General features: G+C 36.1%; 1 protein-coding gene and 1 non-coding gene across 2 annotated transcripts in view; one reads left to right on the top strand and one right to left on the bottom strand.

Moving 5' to 3' along the window:
- Positions 1 to 22334, bottom strand: part of DDX60 (DExD/H-box helicase 60) — a 101325-nt gene that overhangs the window by 72339 nt on the left and 6652 nt on the right. The window contains exons 2-6 of the mRNA XM_030816307.1: positions 21148 to 21257; positions 20890 to 20959; positions 17910 to 18099; positions 16284 to 16625; positions 8431 to 8547 (exon numbers count right to left, since the gene is read on the bottom strand). Of these exons, the coding sequence (XP_030672167.1) occupies positions 8431 to 8547; positions 16284 to 16625; positions 17910 to 18099; positions 20890 to 20959; positions 21148 to 21151 (723 nt within the window). The 5' untranslated portion in view covers positions 21152 to 21257. The remainder of the gene's footprint in view (positions 1 to 8430; positions 8548 to 16283; positions 16626 to 17909; positions 18100 to 20889; positions 20960 to 21147; positions 21258 to 22334) is intronic.
- On the top strand, positions 20584 to 20687 carry LOC115836187. Its single transcript, XR_004031172.1, has one exon. It is a non-coding gene; the product is annotated as a small nucleolar RNA U13 (small nucleolar RNA).

Raw genomic sequence — 22334 nt, forward strand, 5'->3', positions numbered from 1 at the left:
AATGAAATTAGATCCTCATACCATATACAAAAAGCAACTCAAAATGGATTAAAGACGTAAATGTAAGACTTGAAACTGTAAAACTACTAGATGAAAACATAGGAGGAAAGCTCTACAACATTGGTCTGGGCAATGTATATTGGATACGGCCACAAAAGCACAGGCAACAAAAGCAAAAATAGCCAAATGGGATGGCATCGAAGTAAACATCTTCTGCAAAGGAAATGAAACACAGTCAGTCCACCGATTTTGCAAACTATACATTGATTGATTGATTGATTGATTGATTTACAGACAAGGTCTCACTCTGTCACCCAGACTGGAGTGCAGTGGCCCAATCTCAGCTCACTGCAATCTCTGCCTCCCAGGCTCAAGTGATCCTCCTGCCTCAGCCTCCCAAGTAGCTAGGATTACAGGCACGTGCCACTGCTGCCTGGCTAATTTTTGTATTTTTAGTAGAGACAAGGTTTCACCATGTTGGCCAGGCTGGTCTCAAACTCCTCACCTCAAATGATCCACCCACCTAGGCCTCCCAAAGTGCTGGGATTACAGGTATGAGCCACTGCGCCCGGCCAAACCATATATTTAATAAAGAGTTAAGATCTAAAGTATAGAAACAACTCAAACTCAATAGTAAGAAAACAAACAATCCAATTTAAAAATAGACAAAGGACCTGGACAGACATTATTACAAACACACAAACAAACAAAAAACCCAACGGCCAACAGGTACATGAAAGATATGCTCAGTGTAGGCCAGGCACAGTGGCTCACGCTTGTAATCCCAGCACTTTGGGAGGCCGAGGCGGGCGGATCACGAGGTCAGGAGATCGAGACCACGGTGAAAACCCGTCTCTACTAAAAATACAAAAAAAAAAAAAAAATTAGCTGGGCGTGGTGGCGGGTGCCTGTAGTCCCAGCTACTCGGAGAGGCTGAGGCAGGAGAATGGCGTGAACCCGGGAGGCAGAGCTTGCAGTGAGCCAAGATTGCACCACTGCACTTCCAGCCTGGGCAACAGAGCGAGACTCCGTCAAAAAAAAAAAAAAACAACAACAAAAAAAGATATGCTCAGTGTTACTAATTATACCAATTATTAGGCAAATGCAAATTAAAACCACAATGAGGTATCACCTCACATCTGTCAGAAGGGCTTTTATCAAAAAGATGAAAGATAACAGGTGTCAGAGAGGAAGCAGAGAAAAGAGAACTCTAACACCTTGTTGGTAGGAATGTAAATCAGTACAGCCATTATGGAAAATGGTATGAAGCTTCCTCAAAAAACTAAAATTAGAACTACCATATGACCCAGTAATCCCATGTCTGGGTATGTATCCAAAGGAACTGAAATTAATATGGTTAAAGCAAACTAAATATGGCTTGAGAAGGACTTTGTACTTCTATATTTGAATCCTTGTGGATGAATTGCAACGTAACTTAATAGGTAGACAAGATTGAAAACCTAGTTTAGGAGTATGTTCCTGTAACAGTCACTGTCTTGGCCAATCCCAGCATCCTTACTTCAACCACGCATACATTGCTGAGCATTCAAACTGTGTTCAAATAAGGCAAATGCAGAGTTGTAACCAATCCAGCTATTGTGTACCTCACTTTCGATTCCTGTACGTCACTTTACATTTTTTGTCTATAAGCTTGCTCAGACCATGAGGCACCCCTGGAATCTCTCTGAATCTGCTGTGATTCTGGAGGCTGCCTGATATGTGAATCGTTCATTGCTCAATTAAACTCCTTTAAATTTAATTCGGCTGAAGTTTTTCTTTTAACAGTATGTTGAAGGGATATCTGCACTCCCATGTTCTTTGACACATTGTTCACAATAATCAAGACGTGGATCAACCTAAGTGTTTATCAACAGATGAACGGACAGTGAAAATGAGGTATATATACACAATGGAATACTACTGAGTATTTAAAACGGGGGGATATCCTGTCATTTTCAACAACATGAATGAATCTGGAGGATATTATGCTAGGTGAAATAAGCCAAGACAAACAGACAAATATCAAATGATCTCACTTATATGCAGAATCTAAGGAAGTTGAACTCATAGAAATAGAGAAGAGAAACTCTTCTCTTCAGAGGGTGAGGGGAGAAATGGAGACTTGCTGATCCAAGGGTACAAACTTTCAGATAAAAAAGAGGAATGGGTTTTGAGATCTATTATACAGCAGGATGACTACAACCAATAATAATGTCATATATTTCAAAATAAATGCATAAATTTCAAATGTCTCACAATAAAAAATGATAGGTAAGTAAGGTGATGGATATGTTAATTAGCTCCATGTAACATGTCACATTGTATACATATATCAAAACAAAACATCGTACTTCATAAATATATAGTTACGATGTGTCAAAGATAATTTTTTTAATTTAAAATTTTTAAAAAGAATAGAAACTATTTAAAAGATACGAACTACCTAAGGGGACAATTTTCTGAAAACAGCTTTGGGAAAGAAAAGGAAGCTTTAAAAAAGGAAGAAGTATCCTTTGGCAATTAAGTGGCAAAAGGGTAAAAGAAGACAAAGAAGAATTTGAGGGCTCTGCAAGTCAGAAGAAAAGCAGATAATCTGAAGACCCAAAACCATTCACCCACTACCAAAACAAATAAATGAACAAACTAACAAAAACCCCACTAACATTCCTGGACTCTGACAAGCTAGCAGAAAAAGACAACATTAAATTGAATTATATTAAATTAAATTAATTGGATTGGATTAAACTGAATTAAAGTATCTTGTAACAAACCTCAATATCATTAAAATGAAAGGAAAGTACATAGAGTGCTATTGCAAAAAAAAAATAGCAGGAAAAAAATTCACACAAATTGTGTGAAAAATCTCATCATTACCTCCAAAAGTAATAATAATATCAGCAATTATAAAGCAGAAGAAATCTCCGAGTCTACATTCTAAATATGGATATACTCAAACAAGCATTCAATCATACAAAAAATGATCTTTTTTTTTTTTGAGACGGAGTCTCACTCTGTCACCAGGCTGCAGTACAGTGGCGTGATCTGGGCCCACCGGAACCTCCACCTCCTGGGTTCAGCGATCTCAGCTCACTGCAACCTCCATCTCCAGGTTCAAGCGATTCTCCTGCCTCAGCCTCCCAAGTAGCTGGGACTACAGGCGTGCACCACCACGCCCGGCTAATTCTTGTATTTTTAGTAGAGATGGGGTTGCACCATGATGGTGAGAATGGTCTCGATCTCTTGATCTTGTGATCCACCTACCTCGGCCTCCCAAAGTGCTGGGATTACAGGCATGAGCCACCGTGCCCAGCCAAAAAATGATCTTTATTCAGCAACTGCTAAACCAAAAACAGAGTTAAGAAAGAAAGAAAGAAAGAAAGAAAGAAAGAAAGAAAGAAAGAAAGAAAGAAAGAGACAATAAATAATTAATTCAGCAAAATAATCATAGAAAAATGCAAAGCTATCCAGAAATAAAGAATAAGTTACAAGATGCCCAAAGGAGAATAATCTCAATAAAATTTAACGAAGAAAGGTAAGAACACAACTAAATGACATAAAATAAAAACCAAAAAAGGTCAGAAAAATAAAAGTGGAAATGAAAGGCAAAAAAATATTTATATCATCGCACATCTTATCAACAACAAAATTGTGCCAGGCACGGTGGTTCATGCCTATAATCCCAGCACTTTGGGAGGCTGGGGCCAGGAGTTCGAGACCAGCTGGGGCCAGGAGTTCGAGACCAGTATGCACTATATTCATGTAACAAACCTGCACATGTATTCCCTGAATCTATAAAAATCAAAATAAATAAAATAAAATAACTTTCTGTGTGTATTAGAATTGAACAAATAAGTGAATAATAAAAACTCATTTCTAATAAAAATACAAAAATTAGCCAGGTGTGGTGCCACAGGCCTGTAGTTCCAGCTACTACGAAGGCTGAGGTGGAAGACTCACTTGAATCAGGGAGGCAGGGAGGTTGCTGAGATCGTGTCACTGCACTCTAGCTTGGGCAAGAGAGCAAGACTGTCTCAATTAAAAAAAAATAGTAATAATGATAATTTAATAATAATAAAATTAATATTTTAAAAATAATAATACAAGAAAACCCACTATACACAATAAATGAGTGCTAGAGGATACTGAGAAAAATTAAAACCTCAGAAACCAGATAGTGAAAGGTAAAATAAGGAAACAGAGGATTGAGATTATTCTTTTTATAAAAATGATGCGGCACAAAGGTAATTACCATAACAAAACATGTAAAACAGCCCAAAGTTTAAAATTATTTAAATAAAATAACAAAGAATACACATCTCATAATTAAAGAAACAACACACCAGAATACAAGGCCTATAACATATTATAGAATCAAGACCAAACATATCAATCATAACAGTAAATGTGAGACTTACCTATGAAAGAAAAAATAATTTGAACTTGGACCATATTCCATATACAAGACACACAACTAAACAAAGTGATTCAGAAAGACTAAAAATAAAGGAATGGACATAATTCTATCAGGTAAATGGAAACTAAAAGAGAGCAGAGGTTAGTATCTTTACATTGGGCTAAGTAGAATTCAAACTCAAAAGCATTACATGTGAAAAAGAAAAGCAGTCTTTTATTCTAAAAGCCATTATCTATAATGAAAAGATAATCCTTATGAAAAATTATCCAACATATAGCATGGCAACCAACTTTGTGAAACAAAAATGACAAAAGATAAAAGAAACTCTATAGAGAAACTCACCTATAATAACAAATTTTAATACACAAAGGAGAGAGCTGGACAAAAAGTAAGGGATAAAAGACTTAAACCACCATAATCAACAGAGTAGACCTTATGACTCAAACTACATTGTGGTGATAGGGAATCTTCATTTGTCTTAAATGTCCCCAGCACATCCATAAAAATTAATTATATGTTAACATCTTCATAATACAATAAAGGTAGTGGGAAAAAAAAGAAATTTAAAAAATCACAAACGTAGCCAGGCGCGGTGGCTCATGCCTGTAATCCCAGCACTTTGGGAGGACAGATCACGAGGTCAAGAGATCGAGACCATCCTGGCCATCTTGGTGACACCCCATCTCTACTAAAAATACAAAAATTAGCTGGGTGTGGTGGCACGAGCCTGTAGTGCCAGCTACTTGGGAGGCTGAGGCAGGAGAATTGCTTGAACCTGGGAGGCGGAGGTTGCAGTGAACCGAGATCGTGCCACTGCACTCTGGTCTGGCGACAGAGTGAGACTCTGTCTCAAAAAAAAAAAAAAAAAAAAAAAAAAAAAAAAAAATCACAAACGGGCTTTAATCTGGAACTTAAAAACATTTCTATTCAGTCAATCTTGGGTGAAAGGAATACAAACTGAAATTAAAGAATTTATTTTTTTAAATGACAAAAACAATTTACAGCATAATCTATGGGATATATTTAAGGCAGTGATTCAGAGGAAAGTTTATTTCACTAAGTATGTTTAACAATAAAAATAAATGAAGTTTTTAAGTAAGTTCGCAACCCCCCCAAAAAATCTAAAAAGAAACAACCGACAAACAAAAAAAGTAAAAGATGAAAGCACAAAATAAATAAAAAAAAATCAATAGATCTCATTAATACATCAAAATTCTTGGTTTTAAATAACTTAAAAACAGACAAACCACTAGCTAACTTGATCATGAAAAAAACAAGAGAACTCACAAATATACAAAACAAAAATTAAACGGCAAAGTAATTATTGAAACAGAAGATAAATTAAATCACAAAAGCCTACTTCACAAAGTTCCATGCAAATTGACTTGAAAACTTAAGTGAAATAGATAATTTTCACAGAAGAATAAATTATTAAATTTGACCCCATTAGAGTTAACAAGCCCAAAGAAGTCAATTGCCATGGAAGAAATACAGAAAACTAAGAAAATATCTCACAAAAAAGCACCAGGACCATATGGCTTCACAGGGATTTCTGTCAAATCTTCAAAGACTAGATAATCCCAATGATCTATACATTATTTCAGAATATTGAAAAAGAAGAGAAGACATTCTAATCTTTTTTATGAAGAAAATATCACACTGACATCTAACCAGATAAAGGCAATTCAAAGAAATAAAATTACAGACATATCATTCATGCATACTGATGCAAAAATTCTAAACAAAATATTAGTAAACAGAATCTAACACCATATTAAGAAGTAATAACACCCTGACTAAGTTGGATTTATTCCAGTAATACAGAGTTGCTTCAGTACTGGGAAAACCATTAATACCCTACACAATACTAATAAAACTGAGGAGGAAAAATCATATAATTATATCCATACTTTTAATAAACATTCATGCATTTATGATAAAAACACTCAAGAAAATAGAAGCTATGGCAGGGCATGGTGGCTCACGCCTGTAATCCCAACACTTTGGGAGGCCGAGGTGGGTGGATCACAAGATCAGTAGTTCAAGACCAGCCTAGCCAACAAGGTGAAACCCTATCTCTACTAAAAATACAAAAATTAGCCGGGCATGGTGGTGGGCACCTGTAGTTCCAGTTACTTGGGAGGCTGAGGCAGGAGAATTGCTTGAACCTGGGAGGTGGATGTTGCAATGAGTCGAGATCATGCCACTGCACTCCAGCCTGGGGGACGAATCGAGACTGTCTCAAAAAAAAAAAAAAAAAATAGAAGCTACGATCTATGTGTTTAACACCAGAATGTGTGTGTGTGTGTGTGTGTGTGTGTGTGTGTGTAGTGGTAATGTTTCCTATACCTTTCACATACCTTTCAAAATGAACACAATTAAAAACAACCAGGAAATAGGTAGGAGGGACCCAAGATGAAATACAAACACTAACCAATGAATCTAACTGCATTACGTAATAAAGGATAACACAACCACACCAAAGGAGGTGGGTGAGAAAGTCACTAACCTGAATAACTTTGGAAACAGTATATTAACATATTCCATGGCTACAGCTAAAAAAGAACTGCACATATATCTTATAATCTCATTGACTTTTTCTCACAGGTATGGTTAGCAATTACAAAATTACTATACAGAGGGAAATAATAGACACGGGGGCTCCAAAACGGGGTAAGTCAGAGGGGAGTGATGGTTGAAGAGTTACCTGCTGAGTACAGCATTGGGTGATGGATACACTAGAAAACCAAACTTCAACATTATGCAATATATTCATGTAACAAACCTGCACATGTATTCCCTGAATCTATAAAAATCAAAATAAATAAAATAAAATAACTTTGTGTGTATTAGAATTGAACAAATAAGTGAATATATTGTAGATAACGAAAACTGGATTTCTCATGATTGAAGAGAGAAATTAAAAATAAAGAAAGGGGAGGGGTAAAATAAACCATTATGGATTTGAATCCTAGTTCCATTTGCCGAAAAGCCCTAGTAGCAATGACACCCCAGTAGCAGTTCACCAACAAAGTTTTCAGATCTGAACTTCTAAATGCCTTCTTCCTTGGCGAAGTAGTTAATTTCAGGGGTGGGGCAGGGAAAACACAAGATGAGACTGGACTATCTTGTGATTTCAGAAAGTTAGAAAGTACAGAAAGATGAGGGCTTGTAAAAGAACACAGGCGCCAACCTAAAGGGGCTTCTAATGTTCAAACCTGGAACATTTTGAGCTCCAAAATAATTATAATGTTGGATTTTAACCAGCAATATAAAATAAATATATTTATCCATACTGACATAAATAAACAAATAAATGGCAGCACTAGGACAGCTGTCCCTTACAGTGGAATTCCAAGGAAAGAGTGAAATAAAAAATCACCATTAGGCAAAAACATCAATAATCATTGTTGCAGACAAGATCCACTGTGGGCATTAAAGTGAATCAACTAAAGTTTGAGAAGAAACAGGATCTGCATAGTCACAAAGCATGTCTTCAAGATTTATTAACTACAAAGGGAAGATAGTAACTTCACAGTAGAGAAAACTGTCAGGCACCAACTTCACCAATGCTCACACATACTAAGGTGCACTGAGGACCCAAGATTAATTCAGTGACATTCTGGCCAAAGATGTATAACCTCATTACTGATTTGTCGTCTTCAAAAATGTCAAGGTCATGAAAGACAAGAAAAGACTGAGAAACTGTGACAGACTGGAGGGAACTCAAAAGTGTGACTGACAACTGAATGGATCTGGTATCCTGGACAGGATCCTGAAATTGCAAAAACATGTCAGTGGAAAAGTCAGTGGAATTGGAATAAGGTCGAAAGTTTAGTTAATAGGATTGACACAATGTTAATTTCCTGGTTTTCATAAATGTCCCGTGGTTATTTAAGATGTTAACATTAGGAGAAGCTGGATGAGAAGTATATGAGAACTCTGTATGATTTTTGCAACTTTTCTATAACTAAAAACTTAGTTCAAATACAAAGCTTTTTAAAATGTTTTGTTACCTCTTCCATAATATTATTCCATTTTAAACTTCCAAAAAGAGGTGCTAATGCTGAAAGCTTAAATCTTTCCAACTGGTTAAGCAGGGTTATATAAGCATCTTTAATGTTCTGTTTATTCTGTAAAATAAAGAAAAATCAGAAAAATTGTTATCAATAAAATATGTAATTATTTTCCAACTATAGAAAATTACATATTTTAGATAAAATTATGTTACAATATATTTCTAAGGAAAAAAAATGCCAATGTAATTGTAAGTTTTAAACCCCATTGAATATCACTATTGTGTCTTTGAAAGTTAATTTTTGCCTAGGAATATAGTGTATTTTGTTTTTTAACAGCTTTATAAAAGTATAATTAACATAACATAAAATTCCTCATTTTGTTACAATTCAATGGCTGTTAGTAAATTTATCAACTTTGGAACAAATATCACAATCTCATTTTAGAACACTTCCAGCACCCTCCAAAACACCGTCATCCTCATTTAATGTCATATATTTTAACAAATTTCTTTATTTTATTTTAGTTTATTATTATACTTTAGGTTTTAGGGTACATGTGCACAATGTGCAGGTTTGTTACATATGTATCCATGTGCCATGTTGGTTTGCTGCACCCATTAACTCATCATTTAACATTAGGTATATCTCCTAATGCTATCCCTCCCCCCTCCCCCCAACCCACAACAGTCACCGGAGTGTGATGTTCCCCTTCCTATGTCCATTGTTCTCATGTTCTCATTGTTCAATTCCCACCTATGAGTGAGAACATGCAGTGTTTGGTTTTTTGTCCTTGCGATAGTTTACTGAGAATGATGATTTCCAGTTTCATCCATGTTCATAAAAAGGACATGAACTCATCATTTTTTATGGCTGCATAGTATTCCATGGTGTATATGTGCCACATTTTCTTAATCCAGTCTACCGTTGTTGGACATTTGGGTTGGTTCCAAGTCTTTGCTATTGTGAATAGTGCTGCAATAAACATATGTGTGCATGTGTCTTTATAGCAGCATGATTTATAGTCCTTTGGGTATATACCCAGTAATGGGATGGCTGGATCAAATGGTATTTCTAGTTCTAGATCCCTGAGGAATCGCCACACTGACTTCCACAATGGTTGAACTAGTTTACAGTCCCACCAACAGTGTAAAAATGTTCCTATTTCTCCACATCCTCTCCAGCACCTGTTGTTTCCTGACTTTTTAATGATGGCCATTCTAACTGGTGTGAGATGGTATCTCATTGTGGTTTTGATTTGCATTTCTCTCATGGCCAGTGATGATGAGCATTTTTGCATGTGTTTTTTGGCTGCATAAATGTCTTCTTTCGAGAAGTGTCTGTTCATGTCCTTTGCCCACTTTTTGATGGGGTTGTTTGTTTTTTTCTTGTAAATTTGTTTGAGTTCATTGTAGATTCTGGATATTGGCCCTTTGTCAGATGAGTAGGTTGCAAAAATTTTCTCCCATTCTGTAGGTTGCCTGTTCACTCTGATGGTAGTTTCTTTTGCTTTGCAGAAGCTCTTTAGTTTAATTAGATCCCATTTGTCAATTTTGGCTTTTGTTGCCATTGCTTTTGGTGTTTTAGACATGAAGTCCTTGCCCATGCCTATGTCCTGAATAGTATTGCCTAGGCTTTCTTCTAGGGTTTTTATGGTTTTAGGTCTAACATGTAAGTCTTTAATCCATCTTGAATTAATTTTTGTATAAGCTGTAAGGAAGGGATCCAGTTTCAGCTTTCTCCATATGGCTAGCCAGTTTTCCCAGCACCATTTATTAAATAGGGAATCCTTTTCCCATTACTTGTTTTTGTCAGGTTTGTCGAAGATCAGATAGTTGTAGATATGTGGCATTATTTCTGAGGGCTCTGTTCTGTTCCATTGATCTATGACTCTGTTGTGGTACCAGTACCATGCTGTTTTGGTTACTGTAGCCTTGTAGTATAGTTTGAAGTCAGGTAGCGTGATGCCTCCAGCTTTGTTCTTTTGGCTTAGGATTGACTTGGCGATGCGGGCTCTTTTTTGGTTCCATATGAACTTTAAAGTAGTTTTTTCCAATTCTGTGAAGAAAGTCATTGGTAGCTTGATGGGGATGGCATTGAATCTATAAATTACCTTGGGCAGTATGGCCATTTTCACGATATTGATTCTTCCAACCCATGAGCATGGAATGTTCTTCCATTTGTTTGTATCCTCTTTTATTTCATTGAGCAGTGGTTTGTAGTTCTCCTTGAAGAGGTCCTTCACACCTCTTGTAAGTTGGATTCCTAGGTATTTTATTCTCTTTGAAGCAATTGTGAATGGGAGTTCACTCATGATTTGGCTCTCTGTTTTTCTGTGATTGGTGTACAAGAATGCTTGTGATTTTTGTACATCGATTTTGTATCCTGAGGCTTTGCTGAAGTTGCTAATCAGCTTAAGGAGATTTTGGGCTGAGACGATGGGGTTTTCTAGATATACAATCATGTCATCTGCAAACAGGGACAATTTGACTTCCTCTTTTCCTAATTGAATACCCTTTATTTCCTTCTCCTGCCTGATTGCCCTGGCCAGAACTTCCAGCACTATGTTGAATAGGAGTGGTGAGAGAGGGCATCCCTGTCTTGTGCCAGTTTTCAAAGGGAATGCTTCCAGTTTTTGCCCATTCAGTATGATATTGGCTGTGGGTTTGTCATAGATAGCTCTTAGTATTTTGAGATACGTCCCATCAATACCTAATTTATTGAGAGTTTTTAGCATGAAGCGTTGTTGAATTTTGTCAAAGGCCTTTTCTTGGCCTTTTCATGATTATCTATTGAGATAACCATGTGGTTTTTGTCTTTGGTTCTGTTTATATGCTGGATTACATTTATTGATTTGCGTATGTTGAACCAGCCTTGCATCCCAGGGATGAAGCCCACTTGATCATAGTGTATAAGCTTTTTGATGTGCTGCTGGATTCGGTTTGCCAGTATTTTATTGAGGATTTTTGCATCAATGTTCATCAAGGATATTGGTCTGAAATTCTCTTTTTTGCTTATGTCTCTGCCAGGCTTTGGTATCAGGACGATGCTGGCCTCATAAAATGTGTTAAGGAGGATTCCCTCTTTTTCTATCAATTGTAATAGTTTCAGAAGGAATGGTACCAGTTCCTCCTTGTACCTCTGGTAGAATTTGGCTGTGAATCCATCAGGTCCTGGACTTGTTTTGGTTGGTAAGCTATTGATTATTGCCACAATTTCAGAGCCTGTTATTGGTCTATTCAGAGATTCAACTTCTTCCTGGTTTAGTCTTGGGAGGGTGTATTTGTCGAGGAATTTATCCATTTCTTCTAGATTTTCTAGTTTATTTGCACAGAGGTGTTTGTAGTATTCTCTGACGGTGGATTGTATTTCTGTGGGATCGGTGGTGATATCCCCTTTTTCATTTTTTAATTGCATCTATTTGATTCTTCTCTCTTTTCTTCTTTATTAGTCTTGCTAGCGGTCTATCAATTTTGTTGATCTTTTCAAAAAACCATCTCTTGGATTAATTTTTTGAAGGGTTTTTTGTGTCTCTATTTCCTTCAGTTCTACTCTGATTTTAGTTATTTCTAGCCTTCTACTAGCTTTTGAATGTGTTTGCTCTTGCTTTTCTAGTTCTTTTAATTGTGATGTTAGGGTGTCAATTTTGGACCTTTCCTGCTTTCTCATGTGGGCATTTAGTGCTATAAATTTCCCTCTACACACTGCTTTGAATATGTCCCAGAGATTCTGGTATGTTGTGTCTTTGTTCTCATTGGTTTCAAAGAACATCTTTATTTCTGCCTTCATTTCATTATGTACCCAGTAGTCATTCAGGAGCAGGTTGTTCAGTTTCCACGTAGTTGAGCAGTTTGGAGTGAGTTTCTTAGTCCTGAGTTCTAGTTTGATTGCACTGTGGTCTGAGAGACAGTTTGTTATAATTTCTGTTCTTTTACATTTGCTGAGGAGAGCTTTACTTCCAACTATGTGGTCAATTTTGGAATAGGTGTGGTGTGGTGCTGAAAAAAATGTATATTCTGTTGATTTGGGGTGGAGAGTTCTGTAGATGTCTATTAGACCAATTCAACAAGAAGAGCTTACTATCCTAAATATATATGCACCCAACACAGGAGCACCCAGATTCATAAAGCAAGTCCTGAGTGACCTACAAAGGGACTTAAACTCCCACACAATAGTAATGGGAGATTTTAACACCCCACTGTCAACATTAGACAGATCAGCAAGACAGAAAGTTAACACGGATATCCAGGAATTGAACTCAGCTCTGCACAAAGTGGACCTAACAAATTTCATACATACACATGAATAAAAGATAGTATAACCCCCTTTCAGGTACCTATCACCCAGCAGCAGCCATTTTCAATATGCATTGTATTTTTAATCATATTTCACATAATCCTCAAATTGACTAATAACATAACTTCTTTAAGGTGAATATTCAACAAATTAGGAAATAGATTATTTTAACAAAAATAAAATCCTTCATTAAAAAAATTATTCAGCCAGGCGTGGTGGCTCGCACCTGTAATCCTAGCACTTTGGGAGGCCGAGGCGGGCAGATCACAAGGTCAGGAGATTGAGACCATCCTGGCTAACATGGTGAAACCCCATCTCTACTAAAAATGCAAAAAATTAGCCGGGCGTAGTGGCAGGTGCCTGTAGTCCCAGCTACTCAGGAGGCTGAGGCAGGAGAATGGCAAGAACCTGGGAGGCGGAGCTTGCAGTGAGCTGAGATCGCACCACTGCACTCCAGGCTGGGCGACAGAGCGAGACTCTCTCTTTCAAAAAAAAAATATATTCTTAAGGAAAGATTAGACAGGATATGTGTAGGTACTCTTAAAACTCAGATTTAGAAATTGCTCTACCAGAGTAAAATGAGATAATTAATAACAGTACTTCCTCTCAATATAAAAATGAATCCTAGGGCTATTCCTGCTCAAAGTAGGCAACCAGAATTGAAAATAGTTTAATAATAGTCATGAGCCACATAACAATGTTTCCTTCAGCCACAGACCACTTATATGTTGGTGATCCCATAAGACTATGAAGGAGCTGAAAAATTTCTACTGCCTAGTGATGTCATAGTGATGTCATAACACCACAGTGCAATGCACTACTCAAGTGTTCAGAGGCTGGTGTAAACACACTTACTGTGCTGCCAGGCATATAAAAGTACAGCATAGGCTGGGTGTGGTGGCTCACGACTGTAATCCCAGCACTTTGGGAGGCCAAGGCAGGCGGCTCATGAGGTCAGGACCAGCCTGGCCAACATAGTGAAACCCCGTCTCTACCAAAAATACAAAAATTGGCCCAGCATGGTGGTGCATGCCTGTAGTCTCAGCTACTTGGGAGGCTGAGGCAGGAGAATTGCTCGAACCTGGGAGGCAGAGGTTGTGGTGAGCCGAGATCGCGCCACGGCACTCCAGCGTGGGCAACAGAGCGAGGCTCTGTCTCCAAAAAAAACAACAACAAAAGTACAGCATATAAAATTATGTACAGTATATAATACTTGATCATGATAAAAATGACTGCCACTGACTTATGATTTACTGTACTATACTTTTTTATTATTATTTTAGAGTATGCTCTTTTCACTTATATTTTAAAAACAGCTGCCAAACAGCCTCAGGAGGCCCTTAAGGAGGTATTCCAGAAGAAGGCATTGTTATCATAGAAGATGACAACTCCATGTGTGTTATTGCTCCTGAAGGCTTTCCAGTGGGACAAGATCTGGAGGTGGAAGACAGTTGATGTTGATGATCCTGACCCTGTGTAGGCCTAGGCTAATGTGTGTGTTTGCATCTTTTTTTCTTTAAAGAAAAAAGCTTAAAAAGTAAAAAGTATATATTTTAATAGAAAAAAAGCTGATAGAATAATGATATAACAAAAGAAAGGCCAGGCACAGTGGTTCATACTTGTAATCTCAGCATTTTGGGAGGCTGAGGCAGTGAGATTGGTTGAGCCCCAGAGCTTGAGACCGGCCTGGGCAACATGGCAAAACCTTGTCTCTACAAAAAATACAAAAATTAGCTAGGCATGGTGGTGTGCACCTGTAATCCCAGCCACTCGACAGGCTGAGGTGGCAGGATCACTGGAGCCCGAGACGTGGAAGCCGCAGTGAGCTGTGATCGCATCACTGCACTCCAGCCTGAGTGACAGAGTGAGACTCTGTCTCAAGAAAAATAAAGAAGGAAAATATTTTTGTACAGTTGTATAATGTGTTTATACAGCTGTCAAAAAATTTTTGAAAATTAAAATTCACAAAATAAAAAATTACAGTAAGCTAATGTTAATGTACTAAAGAAAAAAGTATTTTTAAAATAAATTTAATGTAGCCAAAGTGAATACTGTATATATTAATAAAATCTACAGTGGTGTACAGTCATGTCCTAAGCCTTCACATTCACTCACCACTCACTCACTGACTCACCCAGGGCAACTTCTGGTCCTGCAAGCTCCATTCATGGTAAGTACCCTATACAAGTGCATCATTTTTAATCTTTTATACCATTTTTGAATGTACCTTTTCTATGTTTAGATATGCTTAGATACACAAATAATTATCATTGTGTTACAATTACCTAGAGTATTCAATACAGTAACATGTAGGTTTAGCCTAGGAACAGTAGGCTATATCAGATAGCCTAAGGGTGTCATAGGCTATACCATCTAGGTTTGTGTCTGTACACTAATGATGTTTACACAACAGTGAAATCGTCTAATGATGCATTTCTTGGAATGTATCCATGTGATGCATGACTGTACTAACTAAAGCAATACAAACTATCTTATTTTATGGCAACCATGTGAATATTTCCAAATACATGAGGAGTATGACACAATTCTCAAACAGTGACAAATGTTTTGTCTCAAAAATGATTTTGATGAATTAAAGAATGGCCTTCATATTCACAATTCACCATCAGTAGTGAAAAATAAGCAGAAACTGGATATATTTATAATTTTATAAATAAATTTAGTAATTTATAAATAACTATTATTTAATGTACTAATTTTATTAATTTACTATATGGTACTGTATTGTTTTATTTATAATTATGTAAATAAATTTGTTATAATTATTTCTATTATTATATATTATATTATTATAGCTATCATTTATTATTTTATACATAAATATAGTAATTTATAAATACATATGTATGCATATTTACTCCCAAAATTTCAATACAATAATTGTCAAATATACTAATGTATCAAAATAATAACGTCATGGAATTCGAACTCTAAGAACTTTGAAAATTCTCCTATTGATTACTTAATAATAAGAAATAAGCCTATTTCAGTTATTTTCCTTCTTTATTGACCTTCTCCATTGTTTTCTTATTAAAGGCTACCACATTAATAGCATTTTGTCAATATGTCTCAGCAACAGGGGCATAATTTTTGCCTAATTCCATGCATTTCTGGCCTTCAATACCTTGAGGTCAATATATTATGCAGTGGTTAAGGACACAGGGGCTTGAGTCAGACTGTGTCTTTTCAAATCCATGTTCTACTATTCATTTGGTGTGTTTGGTGAGCAGATTACTGATTCTAGTGTCTATTTCAACATCTGTAAAACACAGACAATACTAACACCTACCTTATAAGATTGGTTTTAAGGTTAAATAAAACTTACTCATGAGAAATACCAAGCACAATTTTATAACAATAAGTGTTTGATAAATGACCGCATTTGCATTATCATTATTTACTTAATATTATTAATTGTTATACCTATCTGTTAAACCTCTGATAATTTCCTAGAGGAGGAGGAGAAAAAATTGAGTCAAGTAACTTAGAACATTTTGAAAATTTCTGGAAGAAATTGTCTTTTGGACGTGAATTACCTTCCGGAAAAAAATCTGGTGTCTGTACATGCTTGGAAGAAGGTACGCATAAAGGCGAAGAACATCAGATTCTTGCCCTGAGGAAAGTACAACGTTGACCTTCCTTGCCCAAGAATGAACGATTAAAAAGTTGAAAAGGTGTGTTTGTAGATCGTTCAGGCCTTCATCTGCAACTATCAGGAAATATGGGTAACTCTCTTCCAAGAAACTTCCCCACTCTTCTGATAAGCATCTCGAAAATGTTGTTCGAACATCAATGGTGGTATTCTTCTGAAGATGAAGAATTAAAGCAGTTCTCAAAGAAAGAAGTTCAGGGAAGTCTAAATACGCATACTCGGCATCCTGTGGAGGAGGAGGTGAGGTACATTTTATTTCAAAATTATCATTTAATCATTTAGTTGGCTAACACATCATTAAAGGCACTGAAGGAATAAAATCCAACAATTGTGTTCTGTCTGATGGTCGGGGAATAGACCCTTAAACTTTACTACCATCTTACAGATATTTGCCGAAAAAAATCACAGTCTGGATTTAAATGCATGTGTCTCCTTTAAGCAGGCACTTAATACTTGGAGCTTATCATGCTTACCCTTCCCACTTCCTAATTCTTTTCCTCTCCAATCTCATTTCAGAAAGAAAAAGAACAGAAAGCAAATGGTTGATATAAATCATCTCCATCAGAAAGCTGAGGTGAACCACTGTGTTTTAGAGGATTGCTCCAGGTTACTGCAACCCTCCTTAAGCAACTGAGATTGTCTCGGCATACCAAAATTGGAGCAGCCAACTAGATTGTAAACATTAGATCGGAAGCCTAGCTCTTTATGCAAAACATGGCTGGCAAGCATTCAGCTATGTTCAGAAATGTAACAATAATTGAGACTGCAAAATGACTGAAAAGACCCACACCAAAGCTCTTTACCTTTAGGTATAGGATTAGGAAGGGTGGTAGTGGTTATATACATCTTTATTTGAAATTGTTAAAAATTATATTAATTATATTCATAATAAAAAAGCAAACCAAAAATAGTATTATTTTGGAAATACCTCGAACAAACCATAATAAAACATTGATTATTATTGTTAGAGACTGGGTCTCACTATGTCACCCAGGCTGAAGTGTAGTGGTGTAATCATGGCTCACTGCAGTGTCAAACTCCTGGGCTCAAGTAATCCTCACACCTCAGCCTCCTGAAGTGCTAGGATTACAGGCATGCACCACTGTGCCCAGCCAAAAAAGCATTATTAATGACTGTCCCTAGGCTTAGATATATTTTCCTCTGGGCTCATATAAATTGCCTGCTGAGTTTTGAAAACAGAAGTAGTTCTCAGAGCTGGAGAACTAGAATCCAGAGTTCAACTGGGCTGCTATTGAGGAGCTTTCTCATCCTCTCTCATGATCCTGTGTGTCCTTACAATAAAGTTCTCTTCATTCAAATAAAACATAATCTCATGTGTGGTGATTTCTGAATACTGGGATTGTGGGTAATTTTTTCTCTTCTTTCCTTTCAATTTTCTGAACTTTTATAGATATAATCTACTTTGTAATAAGAAAAAATATATAAAATAATTTAGGAAATTTTAGTTTTAGTGCTCATATTATAAAAAAGAACTCAACTGTCATGTTACCTTGAAGAAAACTATGGTGAATTGTCCTCCTTTGCTAATAAGATCCACAAGATAACGTTCAACCAGATAGAAGAAATGGAGGTTCTGCCCAGGTTTAAATGATATCTCGCAGATACATGTGATAAGTAATGAATCCCCATCAATTAAAAAAAATTCAGATTCAACAAAATCATTGAATAAACTGGAATATCTAAAATGAAAAACAGTTAAAACAAAAATCACATATGCATTAAATCATGTTCCAAAAAGGCATCATTCTTATTAGCTCATTATCATTATCATCAATAGCTTAATTTGCTGAGCTGTCTCATGGCAGTGTCTACACTAAGGCTTTTCAAATATATCTACATTCACAACTATCCTTCACAGGAAGAAGGCAGGATTATTCATGTCTTAGGCTCAGAGAGCAAATTATCCAAAGCCATATGGCACAGCCTGATTGGACCATGAATCTAGTACTTGTACCCGGCATATAAACCTAAATTATATATATTTTCTGCTTAATCAATCTCAGCCCCTTACAAGTGGATTCACTGATGGCTATAGACAAATGAAGCAAGAGGAAACTGTTTCTATTCACTATCATATAGCTCTAAAAGTGCCGCGTTGAACAATCATATATACATATATATAATAGTGTACATGGTTCTATATACTGTTATATATAATATTCTATACTATATATAGATATATATTATATATGTATATATATTATACATAGATACACACCAATATAAATACTGATATATGTATACACTGATACATGTATACTATATATTCAATAAATATATTAGAAAAATTTGTGAAAATTTGTGACTATTTGAAAAAACTCTCAGACAAACCGTGCAGCCTACAAATACGAAAAAAATTTCAAGTTACCTATGTCATGAATCATAAAGTATATGTAGTCTATTTTAGCATTTACTGCCATAAAATATAAACATATCTATTGTAAAAGTTAAAAATTATCTAAACTTATGCACGCACTTATAGACTAAACATGGCACCTTTCAGAGTTGAGAGAAGTGTAAACAAATGCTAAGCTGCACTATTAAATCACAACTGCATAAAATTAACTCTAGTATATACTATACTACTGTAATAACTTTGTAGCCACTTCTTGTTGTATTGTGGTGAGTTAGCAGTTCCTCTCCAGTAAACTGCTCTCCAAACACAATAAAAAGTGATCTCTCATGGTTCTTGTGTATTTTTCCATCGTGTTTACTGCAATATCATAAACCCGAAATAAAACCATGGAACCCATATGAAGTGCCATTAGTGATGCCAGAAGTGTTCCCAAAAAGCAGAGAAAGTCATGACATTACAAGAAAAAGTTGAATTGCCTGATGTGTGTCATAGATTGATGCTTGCAGCTATAGTTGCCCACCACTTCCAGATAAATAAACCTAATGTAAGGACCACTGTAAAGAAATTTTTTTAAAGAAATTAGTGAAGGCATTGTTGCAGCAGTCATAAAAATCTTGCATTTTTTGTGAAAGACTTTTTTTTATCTCACATTAAAAATACAGCTTTTATGTGGGTGTGAGATTGTCTAAAAAGACTCTAATATGATTCAAGAAAAAGCAAAGTATATGACAAAGCAAAAGGAGGATGAAATATCTAAAGCTGGAAAATCTAATGCCAGCACAATACGGTTTGATAATTTTGGAAAGAAGTTTGGCTTTAAAAATGTCAAGATAACAAGAGAAGCAGTTTCAGCCAACTAAGAGACAGAAGAAAATCATTGAGGGGAAAGAATATTTGCTTGAATAGGTTTTTAATGCAAATGAAATTATTCTGAAAAAAAAAGTCACAAATAATATTTATTAGTACAAAACAAAAGTGAGCACCAGGATTTAGGGCAGGAAGGGATAAGCTAACTCTACTGTATTGTGCAAAGGCAGTTGCTTTTATCTTCAGGCCTGTCTTTATCTGCAAAGCTGCCAACTCCTGAGACTCGAAGGGAAAAGATAAACACCAGCTGCCAGTCTCTCAGTAGTACAACAAAAAGACCTGGACAATGAGGAAACATTTTCCAAATTAGTTACATTGATACTTTGTCCCTGAAATCAGGAAGTACCTTGCCAGTGACGGACTGCTTTTCAAAGTTCTTTTGATATTGGACAATGTCCCCGGCCACCTAGAACTCCATGAGTTCAACACCAACGATGTTGAAGTGGTCTACTTGCCCCCAAACAAAATGTCTTTAATTCAGCCTTTAGATCAGAGTGTCATAAGAACCTTTAAGGCTCATTACACACAGTAATCTATGGAAAGAATTGTCAATGCTATGGAAGAGAACCCTGATAGACAGAACATCATGAAAGTCTGGGGGGATGGCACCATTGAAGATGTCACTATTGTTACGATCCACTCCCACTTAATAAATACATTTTTGCTTCCTTATGATTTTCTTAACTTTCTATACTAAGACCAGAGAAACAAGAGGGCAGGCAGAGCCTTTGAAGGCATGTTTTAGAATTTTCTCTTCATCCTAGAATCAAATATTAGCCATTGATGAATTTTAAGCAGGTGGCACTATGATGGGCTTTGCATTTTGAAAAGACTAGTCCAGCTACAAGATAGACAATAGATAGGATGGGTGCAAACTTCTTGGTAGAGCAGAGAGAAAGCTATTGCAGTTAAGTTTTGGAGGAGTAAAAAGTTAAACACGATCCTTTTGTAGTTCATAAATGTGATGACTGGGTTTTCATGTGTATGTGTTGGATGTGCCCTACTCAACCCTTGTTACAAAGTTATCTCATTATCTGTCTGGCATGAATTTAGAAAAAATATATAAAAATTAATTAACAATAATTTTTAAAAAGTTAAACATGGATTCCCAACTGCATAGTTGTTCAGTGCCCTTAGCCCCTACACTGTTCAATGGTCAACTGTCTATAAATCAGTATAAGGCCAAATAGACATACAGGGAACATGATATATGATTTCCCGTCTTTTTTACTATAATAATACTCACTCAGCTTTTGGCATTTCATTCAAAATTAACTGGAACATTTCCTGTGAAAATGTTGTAAGAACATTTCTTTCTAAATTTAAAAAAAAAAAGAGAAAGAGAATGGGTTATTTTTCAATTGGTCCTTTTTACAGGAGCTATCATTTAGTTATTATTCAAGAAAGTAAAACAGTAATGTGGTTATTTTAATTCCATTAAATCTATGTAGTTTACAGAGTAACATTGTTTTATAATCTATAAATATTTTAAGTGGAAAATTACCCATTCTTGCTGCTTCCTGTGCCTCCAACCTGAACTGGCAAGTATTAAAGGTAGCAAATATCCTTTACTTTGGTACCTCTAAGTGGCAGTTCTTAATGAAAATGGCAGTCCTGCATAAAAAGAAAAGAAAATGAGTCTTTATTCAACAAACATGTATTGAATGACTACTATATGTAAAGCAAAACATTAGACACAAGGAATACAAGAATGAACAAATCAACATTGCCGACAGTTCTCACAGAGCTTAAAGATAATTATTAATCGGATAATCATAGAAACAATGGAACATTGCAAAAAGGACAAAGTCAAGAGGTCAGAGGAAGTTTCCCTAAAGAAATAATGCTTGAGCTGAGTTCTAAGAAATAAATAAGAATTAATTAGGCAAAAAGAGAAAAAGTAGCATTTCTGGCAGAGGAAATACCAGAATACCATGTGTAAAAGCTCAGTGGCATGAACGGTTGTGGGTGACACTGATTCCAGAAAGAAGCCAGTAGGGCTGGAGTGGAGACCATCAAGGAAAAGACTAGAGAGGACAAGAAAAATAGAAGGGCATGCAGAGCCTTTGAAGTCATGTTATAGAATTTTCTTTTCATCCTAGAATCAAAAATTAGCCATTGATGGATTTTAAGCAGGTGGTATTGTGATTGGCTTTGCATTTTGAAAAGATTAGTCCAGCTACAATATAGAGAATAAATAGGATCTACTAAGCTTCTTAGTAGAGCAGAAAGAAAGTTACTGCGCAGGAGAGTAATGATGATAATTTGATGTAATATAGTTTGATGGTAGCTGAGATAATAAAGCTGGAGAGATGTGGATCTACTTGAAGGACATTTAGGAGATGAGTTTGACATAATTTGGAACTGGATTGGATGTGGATGTAGAAGAGAGGAAAGGGGGTTGTCAAGGATGACACAAGATTCTAGCTCAAGTAACAGGATGGACGACTAGGCCATTCCCTGGGCTGGGAATTTTAGAACAAGGCTACATGTCAGGAAAAGATTATGGCTGCATTTGTGAACCACCTGAATTTGACTTGCTTTCAAGATTTCCCACAAGCCATGATATGTAAGTAGTAAAATACACAAGTCTAGAGGACAAATACAAAGTCTGGACTAGATTTGAAGAGGTAAGTAATCTGAGTATTAATGGTAAATGAAGCCATTGGTGTAGATGAGCTTTCTTGGACA

This window comes from Nomascus leucogenys, chromosome 7b (genome assembly GCF_006542625.1).
Source record: "Nomascus leucogenys isolate Asia chromosome 7b, Asia_NLE_v1, whole genome shotgun sequence".
NCBI classification, from domain to species: Eukaryota; Metazoa; Chordata; class Mammalia; order Primates; family Hylobatidae; genus Nomascus; species Nomascus leucogenys.